Source organism: Pollicipes pollicipes, unplaced genomic scaffold (genome assembly GCF_011947565.3).
Source record: "Pollicipes pollicipes isolate AB1234 unplaced genomic scaffold, Ppol_2.1 Scaffold_7231;HRSCAF=8579_pilon_pilon_pilon, whole genome shotgun sequence".
NCBI lineage: Eukaryota > Metazoa > Arthropoda > Thecostraca > Pollicipedomorpha > Pollicipedidae > Pollicipes > Pollicipes pollicipes.
The window spans coordinates 12,201,649-12,227,454 of NW_023597034.1; the positions used below are offsets into that span (position 1 = coordinate 12,201,649).

General features: G+C 55.3%; 1 protein-coding gene across 1 annotated transcript in view; it reads right to left on the reverse strand.

Moving 5' to 3' along the window:
• LOC119109178 (dystrobrevin beta) overlaps positions 1 to 25,806 on the reverse strand; it is a gene marked incomplete in the record, with an annotated part of 39,127 nt that overhangs the window by 4,365 nt on the left and 8,956 nt on the right. The window contains 5 exon segments of the mRNA XM_037232753.1: positions 3,404 to 3,509; positions 10,945 to 11,096; positions 13,544 to 13,629; positions 15,087 to 15,300; positions 21,955 to 22,119. Of these exon segments, the coding sequence (XP_037088648.1) occupies positions 3,404 to 3,509; positions 10,945 to 11,096; positions 13,544 to 13,629; positions 15,087 to 15,300; positions 21,955 to 22,119 (723 nt within the window).

Here is a 25,806-nt window from a genome sequence, read left to right on the forward strand (position 1 = left end):
GGAGATGGATCAAATGGAGAGACATGGATCAAATGGAGAGACATGGATCAAATAAAGAGACATGGATCAAATGGAGGGACATGGATCAAATGGAGGGACATGGATCAAATGGGGGGGACATGGATCAAATGGAGGGACATGGATCAAATGGAGGGACATGGATCAAATGGAGGGACATGGATCAAATGGAGGGACATGGATCAAAGGAGGGACATGGATCAAGGAGGACATGGATCAAATGGAGGGACATGGATCAAATGGAGGGACATGGATCAAATGGAGGGACATGGATCAAATGGAGGGACATGGATCAAATGGAGGGACATGGATCAAATGGAGGGACATGGATCAAATGGAGAGACTCAAATGGAGAGACATGGATCAAATGGAGGGACATGATCAAATGGAGAGACATGGATCAAATGGAGAGACTCAAATGGAGAGACATGGATCAAATGGAGAGACTTAAATGGAGAGACAGCAAAAGGGAGCGACATAGAGCAAACGGGAGCGGCATAAAGCAAAAGGAAGTGCCAGGGAGAGGAAGAGAGCGACAGAAAACAAAAGGGAGAATGGAATAAAATAGAGCGACAGGAAACAAAATGGAGAATAGGATAAAAAAGAGCGACAGGGAGCGCAAGACATCGACAGGAAGTTCAAGAACGAAAATGAAAGACAGCGACAGGGAGGTAGAGAGCGAGATGGGGCGAAAACTAGACACAGCGACAGGAAGCTAAAGAGCGAGCGGTAGAGAGAGAGGAGCGGGCGGCTGACCTCATTTGCCGAGCCGAGCGCCACTGACCGGAGTGATCAGCTCCTTCATCGGGTGCTGCAGCGTGTGTGCCCCGGACGTCTGGCCTCGCCAGAAGCAGTCCTGGCACAGCTGGTACGCGTTACAGCGCTCGCAGCGGTACTTAAAGCCGGTGAAGCCCGATTTCTCGCAGGCCGCGCACTGCACGCTGTGGTAAACTGAAAGACAGAGCAAGAAAGACTGAAGTAGACTAAAAACTTTTAGAAGCGTCATCATTTTTGTTCACCGGTGGGCCATGGCTAAGAATAAGGCCCCGGGCTAACGCTCCGCTGACTATGAAGACTGCAACGCCTGACACCGAGGTTTTTGCTGCTAACTCTTTTTTTTTGCTGCTCGAGCGCGCGTGTTTAAAAACCGCGGAACATAAATTGCATCACTAATCAATTTTGACCGAATGTTGAACATTTCCAGACGAACATGGCTTGGCCATGTTAATACGCATTGTTGACCACTCGACGTGCAATCAAATTTTCATCTTCAAATTTCGATCAAGCATGTCGATCTACAATCTACCTTTGTAATGTATTTGCTGTCCGTAGAGCCCAATCAAAAATTCTCACAAAGCTTCTGAATTTTATCGGTTTAGAAAGAGTCCACTAAACCGCTATAAGTTTAGAGTGCCGGTGATTTATTCCATGCGGTCGTTCAACGCCTGATATCTGCAGTTTACTGACTTCAACATACAAGCGAAACTGATCGCACGGCAGCTTCTAGTCTCTGTTCTGGTCACGAGGAGAAAATAGCAAGAAAACAAAGAAAGTCATGTCCCTTGTTAACAAGTCAGCTATATCCAGGGGTTTTCTCTTTTGAGAAGGGGTCACCATAGGATGGGCTTTTTCAACCCTCTGTTCCCCCTTGGCAAGGCTCTGGTTGCGTCGCTGCCTGCACACAAAAGCAGATCAAGTCGACTGCGTTGAAAGATGGGCAATTGAGTGTCCCTTGGGCCAATTGATACGTAAGGCAGGCAGCTTCTCAGAGCCTTTTTCTGCAGTGGTGTGATATGCGGGAAGATAATTCGGAATACTGTTGCGGTGCCCAACATGTGTTTTACACACCAATCAGTGGTGATACTGATCCAGAAATATGCAATAAAGCAGCCATACGATCAGTTCGCAGTCAGTCATGCGGCAGACAGCCGGGCCAGGGCAGTGGCCGCCGACGGCGGACGGGAGCAGGGCCCACATAAGGAACATATGACAGAACAACCTTCATTCTGCGGCTTGGTTTTTAAAGGAGAATTTCCAGTCTTATGGCTGTTGTCACCTTTTTTGGCAGGTACAAGCTTCCGAAATTGTTAACGCTTCAAATGCTGCGACAAGTCTCATTTCTTGAAAAGTAGCCAGCAAAATGAAGGCTCATGAAAAACCTGTCGCACTGTGAGCCATCGATTCACTTTAAAAATTCTCACCACCCTATATCCAGGCCGTCTTTTGCCACCTACCATGTGGAGGCAGATGCCTCCTCAATGACCCAAAATGCCTACCCGGTCATGGAATTTCGCCTTTTCAGGAAAAACAATGTTGAAATGGACGAATAATCCTGGGAAGCTGGACAGCTTCATTTGCTGAATGACATAGATGAGTCGAATAGGCAAGGTTGTGCACCAGCTCAAGATGCATATCTAGCATAGCAGCCGTGACATTTAAATAAAGAGCGAAAACAACCTCCATCTTTACCCCCTCCCCCCTCCCCATCACCGGGCTTACTTTCCAGAAAAAGTACTGAAGTACGCCCCGAGCTTAGCCCCCCTCACACTTAATGAAACGTTCTCACACCTGTGCGTTGCTTCCTGAGACTACTGACTGCATGATGTGTCATGTTTTTTAACTAAGCAGGGTGCGTTTTGTTAATTTCCATACGTGCACATGTGATCTAAAATAAATAGAACTTGATTGATGAGGTCGACGACCGCCAACATAACAGGCTGTAGATGTTGGATATCGCAAGTTAAGTTCGCCGAATTGAAAGGTCCAGCCAAGAAAGCTGAGAAAGCGAAGAAGCACCTCTATAGCAAAGACAGTCTGGACACGGTAGCACAAATTTGGCACAAAATCCACCAATTCAGCACGGATACTGAGCCACGTGAATATGAGCACAGTTAAGACAACTGAGTCACGTGGGCACTCATTTACTGTAGTAAAATGGATGAAACATGGCCAGACCACTGCAGCACACAGCTGTAGCATAACACCACCGCTACAGAGCGGGGGGAGAGGTAAACATCGCATTTCCCCGGGCACAGTGGCTAATGCATGACAGCATCACTGAAGGAGGACGGCCGACACGATAAATACACTGTTAACAATGCGGCAGCAGTACTTGTGACCGACAGCACGCAGCACAGCAGCAGGACAGCTCGCTATCTTCAGGGGCGCTGGCACATCACGACGGCGGGGGCAGCCCCGAGGTTGTGAAATTTAAGGGAGCGCTCTCTCTCTCTCTCTCTCTCTCTCTCTCTCTCTCTCTCTCTCTCTCTCTCTCTCTCTCTCTCTCTCTCTCTCTCTCTCTCTCTCTCTCTTTCACATTACTGGAGTAGGCACTTCATCGGCCTTCACAGCATCCATCCCGTGCCTGGCAGCGGCAGCGTCTCACCTGTCTCCACGGTGGCCATCCTGTGCAGCAAGGGCAGCCAGGCCAGGCACTCGGGGCCCGCCTCCGACAGCATCGTCTCAAGGAAGTCGTTAACGTTGACGGTGGTCTGCGGGAGAATGCAAAGACGCGTCATCGGCGCCCCAGACGTCATCGGGCGCCGGAATGACGAGGCGCGCCTGATGTCTCCCGCCCGTCGCGCCGTTCCCGGCTCGATGGGCCCGGGCACCGCAAAGGCCCTCTAGCATCGCATCATACAGCGCCCCGTCGTTCATGACAAAATATGACTGCGTCCGACACGGACAGCCCGCCCGATTCGCTGCCTTAACAACGCCCCGGGGTCTCCCAGGCCGCGACCACGCTCCGTGAGATCGAGGTTTGCGGGCAGAAGCCATCAGTCAAGCTGCCTCCTGGCATCGGTGCCCAGAAGACGTGCGGCTCCTGGAGTTTACAGCGGCGCCAAGTCCCACATGGCCAGCCCCGCTCTCAACCCCAGCTAGCAACAGCACGCCATGGACGCAGCGACGCGTTCGTTTCCCGAGCGGCGGCCGGAAGTAGCCGGCGAATGAAAGCCATGCGTTCGGAACCCAATCAGAGCGACGCCCCGTGTTGCACCAGGGACGTGGCTTCGGCAGACCGGCGGCTGGCGGGAGCACGATCGATACGGGGCCGGAGCACAGCGTGGGCGCCGCTGAGGCCACGCTGAACGCCGCCCCAGCCGACAGCCGTCAAACCAGCGCTGCGGCCACGCTGAACGCCGTCCCAACCGTCAGCCGTCAGACCAGCACCGCGGCCACGCTGAACGCCGCCCCAGCCGACAACCGTCAAACCAGCGCTGCGGCCACGCTGAACGCCGTCACAACCGCCAGCCGTCAGACCAGCGCTGCGGCACGCTGAACGCCGCCCCAGCCGACAGCCGTCAAACCAGCGCTGCGGCCACGCTAAACGCCGTCACAACCGCCAGCCGTCAGACCAGCGCTGCGGCACGCTGAACGCCGTCCCAGCCGGCAGCCGTCAAACCAGCTGCCCGAAAGTCGTCCGTCATACAGGGCCTTTCTCCACCTATTTGAAGAGGTGGATGCCAGACGCGATGTCTGGTTCGCGTTGACGTCAGTGATGCTGATGTTGGACCTACAGCTAGGACACTGGTGTCGCCGCTGGTTTCAGCCAGTTCTGAATTTCCTACAGCGTGCAACCGTTGCCTCGTCGCTCCATACGCAGCGAAACTGGCAACACGAGTTACGGTTACCTTACGGGATCGCAGGCTATGTCCACGTGACCTTGTTTCGTTTGTGATCTGTTAGATATATGGATCTATTAGACATGTAGATTGATATTAGACCATTCGTCCCTGCCTATTAGACGGCGAACCACTTAGGGTTTCGACAACAGATACGTCACCCCGGGTGTAAGAACCCGAGGCCGATCAAAATCATTTCAATTCGATTTATCCTGGAACGAGCAAATCATTCTTACTTCAAAGAGCAGCTTCCAAACGCAAAAATTACCAAGCGAAGGAAATATTTTCAAAACCGTGTCTTTCCATCGAGCCTTACGCTACGACCTCAAAGGGAGTGTTCAACATTAATATGGGGCTTTGAACTGAAATGGCCATCTTAAAGACCTTACGGTGCTGTTCACAATCCTGCCCTTCTTAAGACTTGAGCCCCTTTAGTTTCTGAGCTATACCCCCGCGGGAATGGGGAAACGTATATCGGGGAGAGTATTTCAAAGTCAACTTGGCATTCAGGACGTCATAATAACGTCATTCAAATCTCGTCATCCCATAACCATGCGGCGGTCACGGCCAAGAAAGATATCGTTGTTAAGGCGTTCGTATTTGGCGTCCGTAAGCGCGATTTCCGGATACAACAGCCATCAGTTGGCTCTTAATCAATGTTGTGCCATGCGCGATCACGTATCAAACAATGACGTCCTGAAAAAGCACAATTACTAAGCAGAGTAAATGTGTTGTCTAGATCAGTCTTTTCCATTCAACCCTATGCCGATGGCAATATATGAGCTTATTTCATCATACCTGATGCTTGCTTCAATATCTTCAAATGTGGACCATTCCCCTGAGCAAAAGTGATGATTCCAAATATTCAGGTGAGTCAGAAATTTTCAGAAAAATAGTCAAGTCAACTCAACTTAAATTTAATGACGACTCTTCACTCAAAACAAGCTTTAATAATCACACCACTAGGACTATGATGCTGATAAAGAAATGGGTTTTAGGCCGCACGATCTGGCTGGCCGTAACGTATCCATTTCCAGATGATCAGAATAAAAACAGAAAAAAGGAAATCAAAAGGGAAAGGCTCGCGTGGCGTTTATCGTCATAAGCCAGGCAGCCCGCTGCTTCAGATTCGTACCTAGACCGCATGGGAGGGGGGGGGGGGGGGCGCATGCCTCCGCCTTGTTAAAGCCGAGGATGAGCGCGCCCTGGGTTCACGTGCTGGCCTGGCCAGGAGTCTTGACGATCGAGCTCCCATCCGCTCTCCGATCAAACTAGGCGTCCAACTTGGACAGCCAGCACCGAGCCGTGCGCTGAGCCAGCTCTCCGTGTCAATGCCACACGCTATGCGTGGTGCGCCGTATCACGTGCGTCATGTAATCAAGAGTTTTGTGTTCTCACTCGGCAAGTCTTGGCTTTCTCACATTTGCTTTCAGTCTCAAGGCTGCCCGACTTTTATCACGAGATGCTGCCGATGTAGTTGAAATATCGATGTGAATTAAATAGCGTTTCAGTTTTGGCCTCCAGCGACGGTGGCAACCTGTCTCCGTGCGGCCTAAAGCAGACAGGTCCCGGAACAGCACGGCACCAATCATATCTTGAACGAACGGTGTAAGGTTGTTCCAACTTCAATATCCAACAAACTAATTCACTATGAAGAGGCTCATCAGTCGACCAAAACACGCATGCATCAAATGTCAATAGGACGAAGTTGACCCCGGTTTCAAACGTACGTATATGGAGTCTAAAACAGCACATTGTGCGTCCAATTGGGGCATCCCTTTTTAGCCGGCCGGCCAGACACTGAAAGGGACAGCGACTCAACACGGAAAGACACCCACCATGTTCTGCTCGCATGTTCGACAACCACATAATGCATTAGCACAAAAAGACATGCTGGGAAAGACAAGAGGGGCCTCCATACGGCGTGTCACCCGCTCATCGCGCGGTGCCAATGTACTGAACGCCTCCATACGGCTTATCACCGCTCATCGCGGTGACCATGTACTGAACGCCTCCATACGGTTTGTCATCCGCTCATCGCGATGGCCATGTACTGAACGCCTCCATACGGTTTGTCATCCGCTCATCGCGGTGGCCATGTACTGAACGCCTCCATACGGCTTATCACCCGCTCATCGCGGCGGCCATGTACTGAACGCCTCCATACGGTTTGTCATCCGCTCATCACGATGGCCATGTACTGAGCGCCTCCATACGGCTTATCACCCGCTCATCGCGGTGGCCATGTACTGAACGCCTCCATACGGTTTGTCATCCGCTCATCGCGGTGGCCATGTACTGAGCGCCTCCATACGGCTTATCACCCGCTCATCGCGGTGGCCATGTACTGAACGCTTCCATACGGTTTGTCATCCGCTCATCGCATCACCCGCTCATCGGACAAAAGTCAGGAAAACCGGCGTGTCGGCTCGAAAATTTTTGATGCACGTAAAATGCAGCGTTGCCATGTCGTCACTGGTTTTATCAGCACGATCTCTTTCGCCTGGTTCACAAGGCACATATTTGCCCTGTCAGCAAGACACCGTTGTCTGAAATAAATCGCAGACACACACAAAGGAAGGTTGCGCTGTCAACCACACCCAGAATCCTTTTTTAAATAAGGTTTGAAATACTGGAAAGCGACATGTCAATTTCGGCTGTCGACTTCTATAATTTCTGCTCTGGGGTGCCGGTAGTGTAATGGTTAGCGCGTTTGCGTTAACCGCTGCGCGTCTGGAAAACCAGAGGTACGGGGTTCGATTCCCCGTGGTGCCCGCCCCTCCTGTCACGCTGAGAGGCAGGCGACGCTACATGGCCTCAGCAGCTGAGTGCGTCGTAAAGCCCCAATGCCATATAAGTTCTGCTGCACTGAACACGTCCCCGCCACCTTGCCTTGCAAAAGCCCGTGTCACCGTTTTTTCATCGCGATTTGCTTTTTTAATTGGCGTTACAAAGTTATGCCGCTGATAAAGTGGGAAAGGCATTATGGAGAGGAGGCGCTATTCATCAGTAATATCCATACATATAGCGTGCACGCGACAGAGACAGATGTACCTTTGCCATGTCATACTTTACCGAAGCTCTGTCAATAGTAAGCACATTGGAATCATACATAAGCCGACACAAAGTCGCGCAACGCCATCGGCCTTCGTCGCCCCCCCCCCCCCCCCCCCAGCCGCGAACGCAGGCCGCCGGCGTCCCAGAGCGCCCCACTCCAGCGGCGAGCGGGACGCCGACCGGCGGATTAGGCGACCGACCGCTCCATCCGACCGGCACCCGTGCTCGAGACCGAACCACCGGCGACGGGCGCGGCCCGGACCGGCGACCGACCGCTCCGTCCGACCGGCACTCGTGCTCGAGACCGAACCACCGGCGACGGGCGCGGCCCGGACCGGCGACCGACCGCTCCGTCCGACCGGCACTCGTGCTCGAGACCGAACCACCGGCGACGGGCGCGGCCCGGACCGGCGACCGACCGCTCCGTCCGACCGGCACTCGTGCTCGAGGCCGAACCACCGGCGACGAACGCAGCCCGGACCGGCGACCGACCGCTCCGCCCGACCGGCACTCGTGCTCGAGGCCGAACCACCGGCAGCGTGCAGGCTTCCCCCGTACGGTCTCAAAACACTTCGGGCCATTTCCGAGCCTTGGGTCCTTGTTAGGAAAAAGTCAGAGGGTAAAGAGGTCGGCTGAAAGCTTTCGGCGCAGAGACGAGTGGGAGGAGATCCCACGAACGGGAGAAATTTCGGCTAAAAGCCTATACCGAAAGGTAGCAACGTCTTGGTTAGAAATGGCTGGCGGTAGGCAGGTGGTAGGCAGGTGGTAGGCAGGTGGTAGGCAGGTGGTAGGCAGGTGATAGGCAGGTGGTCGAGAGGAAATGGCAATGGCTGCACTAGTTCGACTTAAAGCCAAGAAGCCGCTGCAAATTGGCAGTCGCCTATCTGTCTTGGCAACGATGAAGTCGCGCACAAGCCATCCTTGGGTAGACGATGTTTCTTCAGTCTGTGTCAGCACGTAGTAGATACATGACAGATAACAGACACGTCTCATGGAGGCTTCCTCCCTCGACAGCTGTGTTCCATCAAAAGACAGTATGGTCATCGCTATCGAAACCAGACTTTTTGCAAGAAGTACCTCCAACCAGCCAGATGGTTAACTAAGAACGGTCACGCAAAACCAAGCCCCCGCGATGCGCGAGCGAGTGCGCAGACCAAAACGGCGACCCACACGCCCAATAATACCGAGGCCGCTCCCCGGGGCGGCCGAACACCACCTCAGGCCTCGCACCCCACGCTCTCACCCAACTCGCCACCGCCCGAGCCGGGCCATCCCAACACAATCAGGTCAAGACGATCATAACAACGGCCGGGAGGCGGCGCGTCGGTGACACGGTCTGGCGCGTCCCCACTCGGTCCCGCATCTGGGGCCCACCCCCGACACGGCGCAATAAGCTAATGCGCCGGGCGGCGCCGGCCTTGCACAGACGCCGCCCGTGCGCCGCCGAGCGCCGCTCTCAGCAGAGCCCGACCGACGCCGGCTGCCACTCGGCAGGGCGCTGAGTGGCAGCCAGCACCGCAGCACGACGCTGTGTGGTGGCCGCGCCGACCCGCCACGTCTCACCGCGGGCGAGAGCTGATTGGGGCTGCGGCGGCTGGTCCAGCCCTACCGCGTATCGCCAGGTTGACAAAGATTCAAAGCTGGGGGGGGGGGGGGGGATAAGATCGGAACCATAGCACTTGGCACCCCAATCAGCGAATTGAAACCGCGTATCAGTCGGTACGGAGCTGCTAGGTGAGACAACACACTCAATCAACCAATTCACCCCGCAGATCATCCAGAGGAAACTCACAACTCCAGCTCCACACCAGACAATCCACAAATGCACTCGGCACGCATAAATTCCACTCGACTATTCATCAAAGGGCTCGGGGCCCAGCCAAATCTGCACTCGAATAGAGCGAATCTCGGAGCCGGACGCTTCGAGTCTTTTGAAGACGCTGCGGAACGCTCGCAAGACTCCACGAGCGGCGACCGATCCACGAGCGGCGAGCAGCAACCAATCACATGCAGGCCTGACGTCTTACTGACCTCCCGCTGGCCCAGACTCGACTCGGCCGACGGTCAGAGCGCGCCCGGCCACCTCCGGACTGCACCGGGGACACCTGCTGCTTGATTTCCAGCTTGATTAGTACAGCGGCCACCCAGTTAAGCCGCGGGTATTTATCAAGGTCGACTGCACGGTTCGCTTAAGAGTCCGATACACATCGTGCACAAAACTGGTTCGACTAGCAAAAAGTCATACCTGAACATGAATAGAAACGATGAATAGCTTACTCCTCATTATGTAACTATTATCGAGTGTTTGAGCAGTCACCTTAGCTTGAGTGACATAACACAGAAACAGTACAATTGCGCAATGCTTCGGTGAAAACGAACCCTCATTCTTTATCTTAAAGTGACAATAAAATCGCACTTGTCTTTTCTACGGCTTGTTTGTCCTCGCGCAGATTTAGCCATGAAGCAGCCTTCATCTAAACTGTACTGCTAAATGTAGATATATAGCACTTAGGTACGCATCTTCGAGCGCACATGCATAACAAATGGGATACTCAACACGTTCTCGCATAACTTACAGAAGTGCCGATATACTGCCGTCATTTGGCCTGCAACGTCATGTCGGAGAACCCCGAAAGTAAAATCCACTGTTTCTCAGTAACATATTTCAAGGCAACTACATCCACGCGTCAAAGAAGTGTCAACTTACACGGAGGCGCCAGCAGAGCTGCCTTCGTAACTGGCACCGCTGCACGCCTCAGATAGTGCAAGGTCCGAACCTGCACCACCTGCTATAAGACCGTGCAGCCAAACCAGTGCAATCGAGCACCCACACCCACACCCACACCCACACACTGTATGAGCTCAAGGTCATTCTCAGGACTTTCGTTGTTAATGAGCATCAGATGACCTCACGCTACCCTTTGAATGTAAATACATGCTTAAAGTTTCAACGTAACCCTAGTTCACCCTGCGAACATCTGGAAAGTTCCGTAGACACGGCTTATCATTATTCGACATGGCATCACACGGCCTCTACAGATATACTCAACCAGCATCCACTGGCAGACGACGCACTGCACGTCCGCACATTGTACAGGCTTCATCCACTGCACCCGTTCCAGGCTTCACCCCACCACACTCGGTGTGTGGTGTCAACAAAGGGTCGTCCCCCGCCCCTACGCTGACGGAAGTGACAAAACCGCGCAAGTTCACGAACCACCCCGGACTGGAGCCGAGCGGCACCCACCGAAGGGAAGATGAGCCGGGCCGCGTCGTCACTGAAGGAGAAGGTGGGGCTCTCGAAGACGGCGGCCGGCAGCGCCTGCACCTCGCGCAGGTACTCTGAGAAGCGGCGCGACGCCAGCTGCCCGTTGCCGTCCGAGATCTGCGAGAACACGTCTGAAACGGCGACAGGACAGGTGACGGCAGGGCGGCGGACGGGCTGGCGCAGTTCACACGGCGCTCAGCTCTCAGTCGTGGGGATGGCACGGCGGCGAACAGCATGCAGCGGGTCCGAGACGGCGGCGGAGGAGGAGGAGCCGGCGGCCGGGTATGTGGTGCCATCCGTTGACGCTTCGTCAGCCGGCTGGGTTGAGAGGGCTGCCGCCTGCAGCGTCAGCATCATGTGTACCGCCATGCTAATACACACTAGCAAATCATATTTAATGTCACGCAACCTCATACCAACAAAACCACCCCGCTGCCGACCGCGCCCGGCTCTGTGCGCCGGGCCAGTCTTATCTCGAAAGCCGCCATGTGAACTGTGTTTTTCTCCTCCTGAAAGACGTCATGTTACGTGGACCAAAGTTCTTCTAAAAGCCGCCGTGGTGACACCAGTGAGCTTTAGCTCTGCCCGTCTGCCTCAAAATATACAGCAAGACGAACGGTCTCCTTTTGGGCAAATACGCAAGACCTGAACCGAGTCACATTAATAGAGCGATAGCACGTGGACGCACAACAGGTGCACAGGCGGGGCGGGGCGGGGCGAGGCCGGTTGCGGCGGGGACGGGCCGCAGCCAGCGGCCGAATCGTGGACCCTGACCGCCAGCTCGGATGTCTGTGCCGGACATCGGAGTTGGCGGTCGGGTGGCCGGGGTGGCTCGCAGCTCTGGATGGCATACCGTCAGCATCTGCCGACTGGACGTTATACGAGGCGGCCGCCCCGCCACAATGCGTCGCTCGCCGTCAGACCGCAACGCGGGCCAGCGCCGACGCCGTCGTTCCCACCGACCGAAGAAGCCATCCCGGCGCCGTCCGCCGCCTCACCACGAGCGGGCATCGCCAGCAGCCTGGCCGGCGGACGGAGCGCAGTCCGGCGGACTCGGCCTGTTGCCCCCGCGGCCGCGGTCAGGCCGGGCCTGACTGCAGCCGCGGCGTGTACGACTGCCGCTCCCGCACGCCTCGAGCACGCCCACGAGGCGCTATCGGGCCATATGCCCGGCACGAGAGGGGCTGCCGCTGAACGCGACACCCATCGTTCTATCCATCTTCGGAGCGGGGCCGTTCGTGCTAGCCGTCAGGACGCGGCCAGGTGGCTATTATGTCTCGTAATCGATACGCGGCGAAAAACGGACGCACGCACGAGCGGCCGCCAGCCGGCGGACGGGGCGCGTCGGCGGCGCTCGGCCAGCTGAGGCTGATACGAGGTCGTCGGCAGCGGCCGCCGCCGCCGCGGCGCAAACATACCGATCCCTCGCCGGCCGCGCCCGATCCGCGCCGTTCGTCTTGCTTGGCGCGCCGCCGGATCGCCGAACAATGGGCGACTCGCGCGGTGTTCGTTGCACACAAAGACGGGGGGACGCGGCGCGGTGGCGAGCCCCCCCCCCCCCCCCCCCCTCTCGACTCAGCCCCGTCCGCGCCGTCGCTGCAGGCGAGCTCACCAGCTGGCCGTTTGCGAACCCGGCACAAGGTGATAAGACGAAATAAGTCGAGGTGCTGAGGCCGCGGGCGCCTGGCGCGGGCCGACGCCACGCTGACAGCGGCGACACAATCGGGCAGGAGCCGGCCGACAAACAGGCTTTAGCATGCCACCCGTAAAGCCCGCTAAATGCCAGGCCGACGGCATAAGCATCGCAAGTCGGCTTTACGGAGATAAAGAGCTCGCAACAGAAACATTCTGTAGGCATGCGACGCACGTGAGTAAATAAGTGCTGAATGTCAGATGACAGAAACCAAATGGCATGGCACGAGACATGTGCCACTGGCGTTAACGTTCTGTAGGGGACTTACCTCGGCGATACTTTATTTCATCTGGCTTAACTTTTGTTGTAAGCTCAGGCAAAACAAAAGATTAATTTTGGAAGAAAGCAGTGATAGGCCAAACTACCATATCCCACAATCACGCGAGTTTCATTTCCCTCACAACATCCGGATGAGTAAACACTGGGAATTTCATCTGGAAAGACAGCGCTGAATTGGGCGTCCATCCCTGTTGACTTCAGAGAAACACACATTTACGCAGGCTATCTTCTTGACAGAATGAGTTGCCGCTACAAATGAGCTCTGGCGAGCCCAATGGCTTAGAAGCAGCTCCGCCAAGACCTCGCTTCCCGCGCGACGACACAATCAGCTCCTGGACTGGCATTCATCCAGAGCGCGACGACCACAGGTGAAATATTGTTTTATCCACAGGTTCTGTTAATATTTTTTGTTTTGTTCGTGCGAAAACGCCACAGAATATAGGCTCGAATATGGTCGTACGATGACACTCAACACAAAGAATACACGTGCTTTCACCTAAGCTTTCCGGAGGTACTGTGCCCCTTATGCAAGCCAACTGCAGAGCGGGGAGTAATGATTACGTTCTTCTGGTTGGCACCCAGTACCAGCTTCTAGTGTCCACTTACAGCGTAATTTGTCCGTGATCTTGCCCGAGCAGAGTGTCGCCATGGCTATCTTGATGGAGAACACCCGCACCGAGCCCACGTCATCCCTGGAAGGGGACGCACGTCAGCTAAGCACAGGCACCAAGCCCACGTCATTCCTGGAATGGGACGCACATCACCTCAGTGCGGGCATCAACCCCACGTCATTCCTGGAACGGGACGCACGTCAGTTCATCAGTACGGGCACCAAGCCCACGTCATCCCTGGAGCCCAGTGTACGTCAGTATGATGCATGCACCGAGCAGACACCCTCACTGGATCGCAGAGACTTCCGTCGGACAACCGCACGCGGCGAACTCCGACAGCTGACGCGGCGTCACACGTCTCAAACCACATGTCGTGCCTGGAGGCACACAATTTGGCGGTCGCCACTCAAACCCAGCTTGGGCAAGGCAGTCGGACGGGCCTCGGCTCCTCTCGCCCTCTCTCGCTCTCTCAGCCCCGGTATAGACCAGCTGAGGACGCAACGGCGGCCAGGCGGGGCAGCACCCGCTCGGCCGGACAGGCCTCGGCTCTCTCGTCCCCTCTCGCTCTCTCAGCCCCGATATAGACCAGCTGAGGACGCAACAGCGGCCAGGCGGGGCAGCACCCGTTCGGCCGGACAGGCATCGGCTATCTCACCCCCGATATAGACCAGATGAGGACGCAACAGAGGCCAGGCAGGGCAGCACCCGTTCGGCCGGACAGGCATCGGCTCTCTCAGCCCCGATGTAGACCAGCTGAGGACGCAACAGCGGCCAAGCGGGGCAGCACCCGCTCAGCCGGACAGGCCTCGGCTCTCTCGCCCTCTCTCGCTCTCTCAGCCCGATATACACCAGCTGAGGACGCAACAGCGGCCAAGCGGGGCAGCAACCGCTCGGCCGGACAGGTCACGGCACAGACGGACGACGCATCGGCCGGCCGACTCCGGCCCACTCCTAGGCCGGACCGCGAGACAGCACGGCGAACGCAGCCGTCGCGTCACTGGAATCGCCGCCGGGAACTTACGCATCAACGACAGTCGAAATGGTCTAAATAGGTATGGTGAGGGTTGGGATTTGGGCTCTGTCGTATACGGTTTTACTCATAGTTGAAACTCAACATTACATGACATCTGGCTTACGCCTGTGAACACAAGAATACGTGACTGACCCTGTCATTCTCTCATGACCTCTGAATACCACATCTAAAATGCCTCGGGCCTTTACATCAGGCGATAGCAGAACTAGTGCACTGTTCCCTCGAATGAAGAATCCTGTATTTACGGGACGCCAGGGACGCTAGGGAAACGATCCTAACTACCGGTGGTGTTCGGTGAGATTCGGTGGTGTCCGAGACGCAATACACAGGCGTCTTGTGCCCTCACAAGACATTTTAGAGATAGCGTGACACAATATGGGCACCGGTACACCAGGGAGACGAGTTAGAAACAAGTCAAACATGAACGGACATCAACACGTCTTTGCTCCGCCGAACGGCACCAGCGGAACTGGCGAGGGTTCGACGGCGCGCTGCCCCCTCTCACAGGTCGTATGTGGTGAGCAGGAAGCTGAGCACGGTGTTGACGGCCGCGTCCAAGTTGATTTGATGCTGCAGCGGCAGTCGCTTGTTCAGCGCCAGGTACAGTGACGTCAGCAGCGTGTCCAGCCGGGACGAGTTCACCGCCGTCTGCGGCTCCAGCGTGTTCAGACCGTTCTCCCGGAACGCCTCGATCACGTTCCATATGTCGATCAGGTGGACTGCAACGGAACGGGGCGCGTTCAGTACACGCGACGGCGAAGCCAGCTTGGCAGACGTCCACAACGGCGTGTTGAAGCACATCAGGAACTGGTGGAACAAACCTACAACTCGTGGGTGGATATTCGTGCTGCCCCATAGCGGGATTTTTCTGCTTGGTGCTGTGTTGGCCAAAGCTTCATACATGCGTATACTGACACCAGAGTTAAACCGCGATGGTTTTCTTTCTACAACACCCCTGATGTAATGTCTAGAACATTCGCTTGCTGCCAGGGTCCTCAGCAGCAGCAGCGTGCATACGGAGGTTCTGTCCCGATCAATGAACAGACGACTACACCCGGTGATTCATAGCGACGCCGCACTCCCGGGAAGGGTTACCGACCCCGAGCGCCATTTTAGGGCCAACTATGCCCGAAGACAGACGCTGAATGATGCCGCTTCAATCCTCTGACAAGGCGATCGCTTCCAAGTTTCAGCTATCATCTAAGTTGGGGCCGGTCGAAGAAAAGCTCGAATCATATTCCTCCAACGTACTACAGCACGTGTAGGGGCTCACGGTGGTATCAAAGTGGTCAGAAACATGCACAATTTATATTCCATTACAGCGCAGCGTTTGTGCATATAAGCTGGAAAAGCTTAACTTTGGCTAGCACCCTGCTGTTCCAACCAGCCGCGCCACAGCCGACCGCACGCCGCCAACGATGGCGCCCGAGGGCCGGCCACGGCGGCGGGGAAGGTCAAGCGGCGGAGGAGGCTTGCCCAGACCCTGACACCTCGCCTGCCTCCCCGGACCCTGACACCTCGCCTGCCTCCCCGGACCCTGACACTGCGCCTGCCTCCCCGGACCCTGACACCTCGCCTGCCTCCCCGGACCCTGACACTGCGCCTGCCTCCCCGGACCCTGACACCTCGCCTGCCTCCCCGGACCCTGACACATGCGCCTGCTCCCCGGACCCTGACACCTCGCCTGCCTTCCCCGGACCCCGACACCCCGCCTGTCTCCCGACCCTGACACCCCGCCTGCCTTCCGACCCTGACACTGCCCTGCCTCCCCGGACCCTGACACTGCGCCTGCCTTCCCCGGACCCTGACACCCCGCCTGCCTCTCCGACCCTGACACCCCGCCTGCCTTCCCCGGACCTGACACCCCGCCTGCCTTCCCCCGGACCCTGACACCCCCGCCTGCCTCCACGGACCCCCTGACACCCCGCCTGCCTTCCCCCGGACCCCTGACACCCCGCCTGCCTCCCCCGGACCCTGACACCCAGCCTGCCTCCCCGGACCCTGACACCCCGCCTGCCTTCCCCGGACCTGACACCCCGCATGCCTCCCCGGACCCTGACACCCCGCCTGCCTCCCCGGACCCTGACACCCCGCCTGCCTTCTCCGGATCCTGACCACTGCGCCTGCCTCCCCGGACCCTGACACCCCCGCCTGCCTCCCCGGACCCTGACATCCCGCCTGCCTCCCCCGGACCATGACACATCGCCTGCCTCCCCGGACCCTGACACCCTCGCCTGCCTCCCCCGGACCCCGACACATCGCCTGCCTCCCCCGGACTGGAAATTTTGGCCCCCGCTCTCCCGCCCCTCGGACCCGGACATTAAAGCATACCTTGTGTCAGCCACAACGCGGCTCCGCCAACCCACAAGCGAAACAAAGCACAGGAAAGGAGTCCCACAGGCACTCGACGGAACCAAGGCGCTGCGGTGATCAGGCGCAGAGGCGGACGCATCGGCCGCAGGACCACCCAACCACTTGTCGTGCCCAGCCGCGGAAGACCATTAACGGACACGGGACCCATCGACCTGCCTCAGACGCAGACGCAGACAGACGCAGAGGTTTGCCAGCGGATAACAAACTGATTGACCTGAAGCGCTCAGGTCCGGACGATCACCAGCGGACACAAGATCGGCCAATTTTCCGTGTCTCGTGCTCACACCGACACACATCCGGGTCTGAATGAAAGGGAAGTACGTCACGTGCCGGGAAGTGTGTGTGTGTGTGTGCAGGGGGGGGGGAGACAGTCAGCAAAGGGGGTCGGCCAGCCGGCTTTACAATCTGTTCAGGGTCAGTAACGAACGTCGTCGAACACTATGCACACTATGAATCGTGAAAAATGCCTAATGATGTCTGATTACAAAGACAGAAGATTCCAACGACGCATCTTAACGACTTCCGGGACCAGGTCGGTCGATGTCATACCCAAGGGCAGTCAACTCAGGTTACATTCGACGTTTAACTTGCAACTTTAACATTCGATTAAGTTGGATGACCTTATGTTAAGGTAACCCAGCCCTCACATGTCTCTGTTGACTAGATATAAGGCCACGCCTCATCGCGTGATACTGTTTTGGGTCAGACCCACTAATCGCTTCGGAGGCGACAACAACAATGCGTGACGAACGCTGCGGTTACCGAAGAAACACAGTTCTTCCCTGGAACCAGGTCAATAGGGGATGATAACTCAATGTGTAACACGAATCCAGCCAAAATGAAAGCAGATCTACATCATTTCTTGAAAGCGGCGTGAAAACAGCGCATCAACCCGTACATAGACTGCCCGCAGCTCCCCTTTCGGCAGCTGCAGACCAGCTATTCTGTCGGCACCAGCAACCCAGCTCCTCCGTCGGCAGCTGCAGACCAGCTCCACTTTCGGCACCTACGGACCAGCTGCTCTATATACATCTGCAGAGCACCTCCTTTGTCGGCAGCTACAATGTATCAGTGTGCATAGCTGAGAACCAATCCTCTATCGGCAGCAGCCGCTATTTCTACAAAGCCAATCAATCTCACGATAAGCCGTATGGAGTAAAAACGGACACACCAATTACGGAGCGCACCGAAGCTGCGCAGCGCCAAAGGGCGGCTGCCCCGTGCCGTCTGCTGCCCGCAGCTGACCACAAGGGGTAGCCGAGGCAGTCTGCTGTCCGCGGATGACCACAAGGGGCAGCCGAGGTAGTCTGCTGCCCGCGGATGACCACAAGGGGCAGCCGAGGTAGTCTGCTGTCCAAGGATGGCCACCAGGGGCAGCCGAGGTAGTCCGCTGCCCGCGGATGACCACAAGGGGTAGCCGAGGCAGTCTGCTGCCCGCGGATGACCACAAGGGGCAGCCGAGGTAGTCTGCTGTCCAAGGATGGCCACCAGGGGCAGCCGAGGTAGTCCGCTGCCCGCGGATGACCACAAGGAAGGTAGCCGCCGCTGACGCTTGGGCCGGCTCAGGTGGCAGCCGCGAGCGGCGCCCCAACCCGGCCAATTTAACCGACCAATCCATTATGACCTGCCCGCGGCAGCCTGCAGATATGGCGGGCTTGGCTATGATGACATGCAGCAATCGTCCGCTGTATCAAGCGGGCATGCCGCGGACAGGCTGCCAAATGATTTATTGATAGGACGATTCAGTACAGTCGGAGTCAATCCAACGCTGACGCTGTCGTCAACGGACCGCATCTCCACCAAGACCAAGAGACCAGGATATACTCAGGGAAGCAGCTGTGAATGCCGGGAGCATGGAAATCCAAACGCGCGCCAGCCACGTGTTCTGGCTGTTAGGTGGTGTCCCTCAATCGCGGGGGATCTGCACATGCCGTGCCGCGCGGCCGCCGACGGCGGGAGCTGCAGCCGGCCGGTGCTTGTGTTCGAGCCGCGGGGTATGTTCGGCGGCGGCGCGGTGTCGGCCGGCCGGTGGCGTCGCCCGGCTCTTGAACGCCAGCGCTCAGCCAGCGAACGTGTTCGAGACCTGCTGCCGCCTGCACACACCTGCACTGATTCGCTCAGACTCCCACAGCCCGATCCCTGCAGCGCTGACAGACGGACAAACTGCAAGGCCAAAGTGCAAGTGCACGGACGGAGAAAGTGCAAAGTGCACGACATGGCATGGCGAGGGCAGATCAGAGGTCAGAGCCAAAAGACATTTCGTGTGTTCGTTCAAAGGACACTTCTCGGTAGCTCATTAAAATGAACGAGGCAGTGCGGCTGAAGCCAGCACCACAGCATCCAATGGAACGAAGATTTTATCCAAAGGTGCCACGATGAATATTCCTTAGCCAGCCTGAGGCAAAACACGGGCGCATAGCTTTGGATAAGGCTGACTGCGATTAACAGTGATTGTGATGTCTCCACTTAAATGTACATCACTTAAAGGATTGTTCCTAAACGACCGCCCATATTGTGAAACGTTGAAAAGCTTTTAAATACAGCACTCAAGAGAGTTCTTTCCACAATGCGTATACTGTTTTCGCCCGTTCTCCATAATTTGTAGAATTGCAGCCCGTGGACAGGAGGACCCGGGAGTGCACCGTCGCAGCCGTGACACTCCAGTCAATAGCGCCCCCGAAAGCAAGCAATTCTCCATGGGAGGACCCGGGAGTGCACCGTCGCAGCCGTGACACTCCAGTCAATAGCACCCCCGAAAGCAAGCAATTCTCCAGGCAATAACGCCATTTCAACCGCACCATTTCCCCGTCAATAATGCCATCGAATGGCGCCATAATCCTAATCAATAGCGCCATCTCAACCGTGCCATTTCCTAGTCACTGGCACTACTGAACCGTGACACTTCCCAGGTAATAACATCACCACAAACATATCACTACCGAGAAAATAACGACGCTGGAAATGTGACACTGTCCAGGTAATGACATCGCCAGAACTGTGCCACTTCGCTCGCCAGGCATCGACGCAAAACGAGACCACCCCAACCAGCATCATCCCAATCGCTACCACCACATCGACCGTGGCATATCCCAGGCAACAACACCACTGCAACCGTGCTTCTTCTCACAGCAACCGTGCCAGCTGCCACTACATTATCGTGACCATGCCAGTCACTGACCATACCACTACCATTCCATTCCCCTGACGATGGCGACGCCACAACCGCGTACTTCCCTGGCAATGACATCGCCGGAAGCGTGCCACTTCCACTGGTAATAACATCATCGCAACCACATGTGCCAATTCTCCGGTAATAGCGCTGCGTGGGAAAAACAATAACACCACCACATCCGTGATAATCCCCAGCAGGAACACCGTTGCACCCGTGCCAATTCTCAGGCGCCCGCTGTCGCCGTGATATTTCAGACCCAATCTGTAACAATCTCCTGTCAAAGCTAGCGTTTCCGCTCTGTCGCCGTTTCCATTCACTCGGAGACGGTGCGGAATTTCGTGCCGGCGGCGAGTTATTGGGATACTGTGTGACGTTCTGGAGAGCACTTGTCGGGCGGCGCGCAGGCACGGACCGGGACGAACCGCACAGCTCACGGGCGCGGGCGCCGATGGCAGGGACGCGGGGTCGGTGTCAGGGCCGCGGGCACCGGTGTCAGGGGCGCGGGCGCCAGTGTCAGGGGCGTGGGCGCCGATGGCAGGGACGCGGGGTCGGTGTCAGGGACGTGGGGGGTCGATGTCAGGGACGCAGGCGCCGGTGTCTGGGGTGCAGGTGACGGTGTCAGGGGCGTGAGCGCCAGTGTCAGGGACGCGAGCGTCGGTGTCAGGGACGCGAGCGCCTCCCCACATTTTGCGCTCGGTCAGCGCCGGCCGGACCCGACTCGAGCCGGCGAGGGCCGCTGTCCGGCTCGTCACCCACCGCGCCTGCATAACGATCCGGTCGCAAAAAGGGGCCGACGGCGGCGGCGGCCGACGCCGAGCCGCCGGCCGGCCGGCCGCCAGTCGATACTGGCCGGCCGGCGGCGATAATGGCCGGTCAGTGGAGCCGGACCGCTCTCCGGCGCGGCCGCTCACTCAGCCGGACCACTAGCCGCGCGGGCCGTCACTCATGCCCCACTACTTGGCTGGGGCTGGCGCGACCCCCGCGCATCGCGGCACGAGGTTGGCAGCGCACGCTGTACGAGATATCGACGCGGTTCTGAGGCATGTTTAGTTCATTCCGAGCAGTCACGACGGCGCGTTTGTGACGTTGTATGAAGGGAGTCCAAGTCGAGCGTAGAACACGTGCAACACGTAAACTAACCATGCGTATGTAAAATAGCACGTACCCTTGCTCCAGAATGCGTGTTGAAAACCACTGAAGCGTCCAGTCCAGACGCTGTGAAGTGGACGGGACCAGCAGCTCAAGTGTGTACCGAGTTCAGACGCTGTGAAGTGGACGAGGCCAACAGCTCAAGTGTGTACCGAGTCCAGACGCTGTGAAGTGGACGGGACCAGCAGCTCAAGTGTGCACCGAGTCCGGACGCTGTGAAGTGGACCGGACCAGCAGCTCCAGGATGTACCGAGTCCGGACGCTGTGAAGTGGACCGGACCAGCAGCTCCCGGATGTACCGAGTCCGGACGCTGTGAAGTGGACCGGACCAGCAGCTCCAGGATGTACCGGGTCCGGAAGCTATGAAGTGGCCGGACCAGCAGCTCCAGGGTGTACCGAGTCCGGACGCTATGAAGTGGACCGGACCAGCAGCTCAAGTGTGCACCGAGTCCAGACGACGTAACCGAGAAGTCGCTAGGTCGTGTACAGGCGCAGCGCACAGACACCGTGAAGCGCTGGGAGCCGCGGGGTCAGAACCGTTCGAACGACCGTAAAGTGGAAGGAACCGTTGGGTCTGGAGGACACGCGCAATCCAGCTCCGGAGACCAGGCGGGAGAGGGTAGCCACCAGCCGCCCGCAGCATCCCAGCGGGCCCGCGCCTCCGCCGCGCGCCACTCACGGTTGGTCCGCTTCTGGATGAAGCGCAGCTTGGCCGCGCAACGGTACGAGGCGAACCGGATGCCGTCGAACTCGGAGCGCAGCTCCTGCAGGATAGCGCGCGAGTCGGTCTGGCGCGAGCTGCAGGAGGAGCTCTGCTCGTCCGAAGCGCTGTCCATGTCCTCGCCTGCGGGGGCGAGCGGCCAACGTCAGTACAGTCGGTCCAAAAGTTCCCCTACAGCACATGAAGATCACTCCAGCGGCATAAAGAGCTCCCTTCATCGTCATCATCACTGGCTCCAGAATGACACACACATACTAGGGATATGCCTGATTTTCGAATCAAATTTCTGCAACATCAGAAGTTTCGTAAGCAATCACAGCTCAGCTCACCACTCCTACACCATCACCCATAAGTTCCAGAACGTCACACACAGCTGCTGATACATATTCGACTTCGTAAACCAAGTTTCTCCAGCCCACAAGTTTGGTTAGAAGATTAAGCTAGACACACAACAAGCATGAAGAAACGAAAACAAGGGAGTATTTCACGGCGAGCGTCCAAATGTTAACCCTACACCCACTCCCCTCATTGGTTAACATATCCTTGGCTACGGACCATGCAGACTACAACGTACTCTGTCGATCTTGATAACAGAGCATAGTTAGGCTCATATGTAACATTCCGGCCCATCATGTCAACCATGGCAAATTTGCTAGATGTTTGATGTCTGAAGAATGCACTTTTGATACAACTGCTCGTGTGCAGTGCCTTATGCGAGATTGTTACACTCTAGTCAGGAATGCTCTAGGCATGCGGGAGTGTCAAAAACTTGTACAAACGCATCAATACATTGTGCTCATGTGCGTGCGTGCGTGCGTGCGTGCGTGCGTGCATGCGTGTGCTGTATTTTGTGTGTGGCATGCATCATTCAGGAGGATGAAATGCGCCTAGATGCACTCATGTAAGCCTAATCGTAATGAAACGTGTATGTGTTGGAATTCATAACAAAACTGTATTTATATGAATGAGAAATACTTGCGTATAGCATTTCAAAGGACATGTAATATTTGATAGGTGTATATAAATGTGATAGGTGTATATATGTTGGTAAAAAACATATAAGGCGTGTTTGCGTCTTAGAAGATTAACTACTTTTACACTATTTTCTCCCGAGTGCTTTGGTTGGTGATGTGCTGTGGTCACGTGGTGCCGCGCGATATGCATTTGGAAAAACAAAATACTACGTTTTAAACCAAGACTGCTAGAGAAGGCTACGCAGACGTGACGTAACCATGGGACTTAAGTTTGGTAGCCCGCGGTAGCCCTATTTACATTGGAAAATAAATGGTTGCCAGATTGGAACAAAAGTGTGCCAATGACTGCGATCTCGGTACTTCTCTTCCGCAAGTGTTAGAAATCATCCAAATGTGTGCTAAAAGTACGTTTGTGCTTTTTACTTTACAACCAGGCTATCCAGCTGACTGCAATAACTAAAGTATCTTGTACTATATATATATATATATATATATATATATATATATATATATATATATATATATGCATATACACGTATGGAGAATATGGAATCTTGGAACGAATTCGTGCCAAGCTACCATATTCCATTTGGTAGCCTAGCCGTCCCGGGGTGAACGGCCTCACTGCCATATGGCCATTTTTATCGATTTTCATCCTTGAAAGCTCTTCACTGATAGGTCAGCTTTAGTTTCTGCTGCCAGGATGATGCTGGAAGCTGCGAGTGTACGTAGTATTGCTCAAGTTGTAGCTGAGAACATGAAATCGGCAAGTCCCGAAAGCAGGTAAGGTTTTTATAATAGTTACTTCAGTAACACAACAAAATGCTGCACAGCTTGACTCAACAAGGCCACGTTACCAGCAACGCTGACGCACAAAAATTAAAAACCCTACAGCTGGCCAGCTTTGGTGCCAATCTGGCAACATTTTCAATTTCCTATGTGAGCAGGGCTAGTGTGGTCTTTGGTTGATACTACGAAAAGGCTGGTAGATACTAGTCACGTGACTTAAAACGGCGTTTACCGCCGGTAAAACAGCGGTAAAAGTTGATTTCGCTATTGAACTGGATGGCATCCCTGTTCTACAACTTTAATTCATTGTTCTATGAATACATATAATCATTTTGCATTTCAACTCCTCGACGAAAACTCAATGCAAAGATCTGACTGCAAAAATAAATCCTACTAAACCACGTTTTCTGGTTGCAGCATCCACGAGGCCAACGCGCGTGACTATAAGTAGAGCGCTTTTGAAAAAGGAAAATTCAAAGGCAAATGAATAAATGTATAATGTAATACTTACATAAATTAATTTATGGGTAATGATAACGCATATACTTTTGCACCACAGTACCTATATGGAGTGAAATGTGAAAACAAGGTAGCATGACGAAGGCAGGTGCCAAGAATTTCGCTGTTGCTGTACTATGATCTTCCTAGGTGTTGGTTGAATTGCAGATCTGTAATGTTGGATGGGCTAGATCAAAATGGTGCGCAGAGAATAATACCCCCACCACCCTAAAATATTCCTTTTCGACTTTTTCGGAGCTGAGATGGGCCTCGCCTCTTTGAATGGCAGAAATTGCCATACTTGCCAGAAATCGGCCCATTTTGCCGGAAAATTATGCTATCTTGAACTGAAACGGTACATGCTGTATTTAACCCCCGGGGTCCACCACTCACTAACCCCATACGGGCAGGCCAACCCTGCATCCACCCTGACAACGCTCCGACTAAGGCGACAGGATATGCATTCCAACCTCTCAATACGCGTCCCAGGGTGCTGCGAGCCCGTCTGGCCCGCCGTATCTCATTTCCAACATATGTTGCTGTTGTTGCATGTTGTTCTCTGTTACGCAGACTGTTTCTAAGCACTCCTGCTAGAGTTCTTCGGGATAAATCACTGGTGAATGGGTAACCCCATCTGTCTGTCGGGGACAGGCTGGGATCACATTTCAGCAATAATATTGTGGCTCTGTTGCAAACCAACGCCATGTCTCAGCTGAAAATGTTTCATTGAATGTGCTAGGTCGAAGACAAGTAGGCTTTCGGACATATTTATGCTTAAACCAGTCCGCAAAGAACAGTGTTTTCACGCCGCCATAGCGTTGGTGCCATACGACTTAGTCCATCATGACGTCACAGCATCGCTACCCAGAATGCAGTAATGTGGGGCTTGGTTTTAAACATGTCTCTATTTTGCACCTCGACCAAGTGCTGTGAATAAAACATAAGCAGACATTTTGCAACTTCGCTCTCTTTTGCAACCCTTTTGCAACTTCGCTCTCGCTTTCTTCGACGAAAAAAGGGTAAGAGCTTTGGTAGAATACCACGCTAAATGTTCCAAACAACAAAAACACACATCCACCGTGTAATACGTCAGGTGGGCTGGAGCGAGAGTCTCGACACAAAGGGCCGGCCATCCGCGCCGGCGGTCGTTGCGCCTCTCCAGGGACGTTATCCGTACTGAGTCCGCCACCTCAGCAGGCACCACGCATTCGCTCGCGCCGCCCCTCACATTCTGACTGTTATACTGGTTCCTACGCCAACACCCATGTACGGAGAACGTTAAGTGTATGCATTAGGGTGTGTCATCGAGAGGGTAACTCTCTTGGAAACAACTGAGACAAAGTTGTTCCTTGGCACATGGATTTATAATAAACTTTCAGGTCTGTCACACCGCACCAATGTCGACATTCGTGACGCGAAGGCAGTTTTCTTCGATAGGCCAAGCCAATCGCATTCAATACTGCGCCACCTATATTACGTGCTGGTTGATCCTCCAACAAGCCCAATCTTGCCACTTTTCACGCTACTGGTGTCTGGTGGATTAAATATC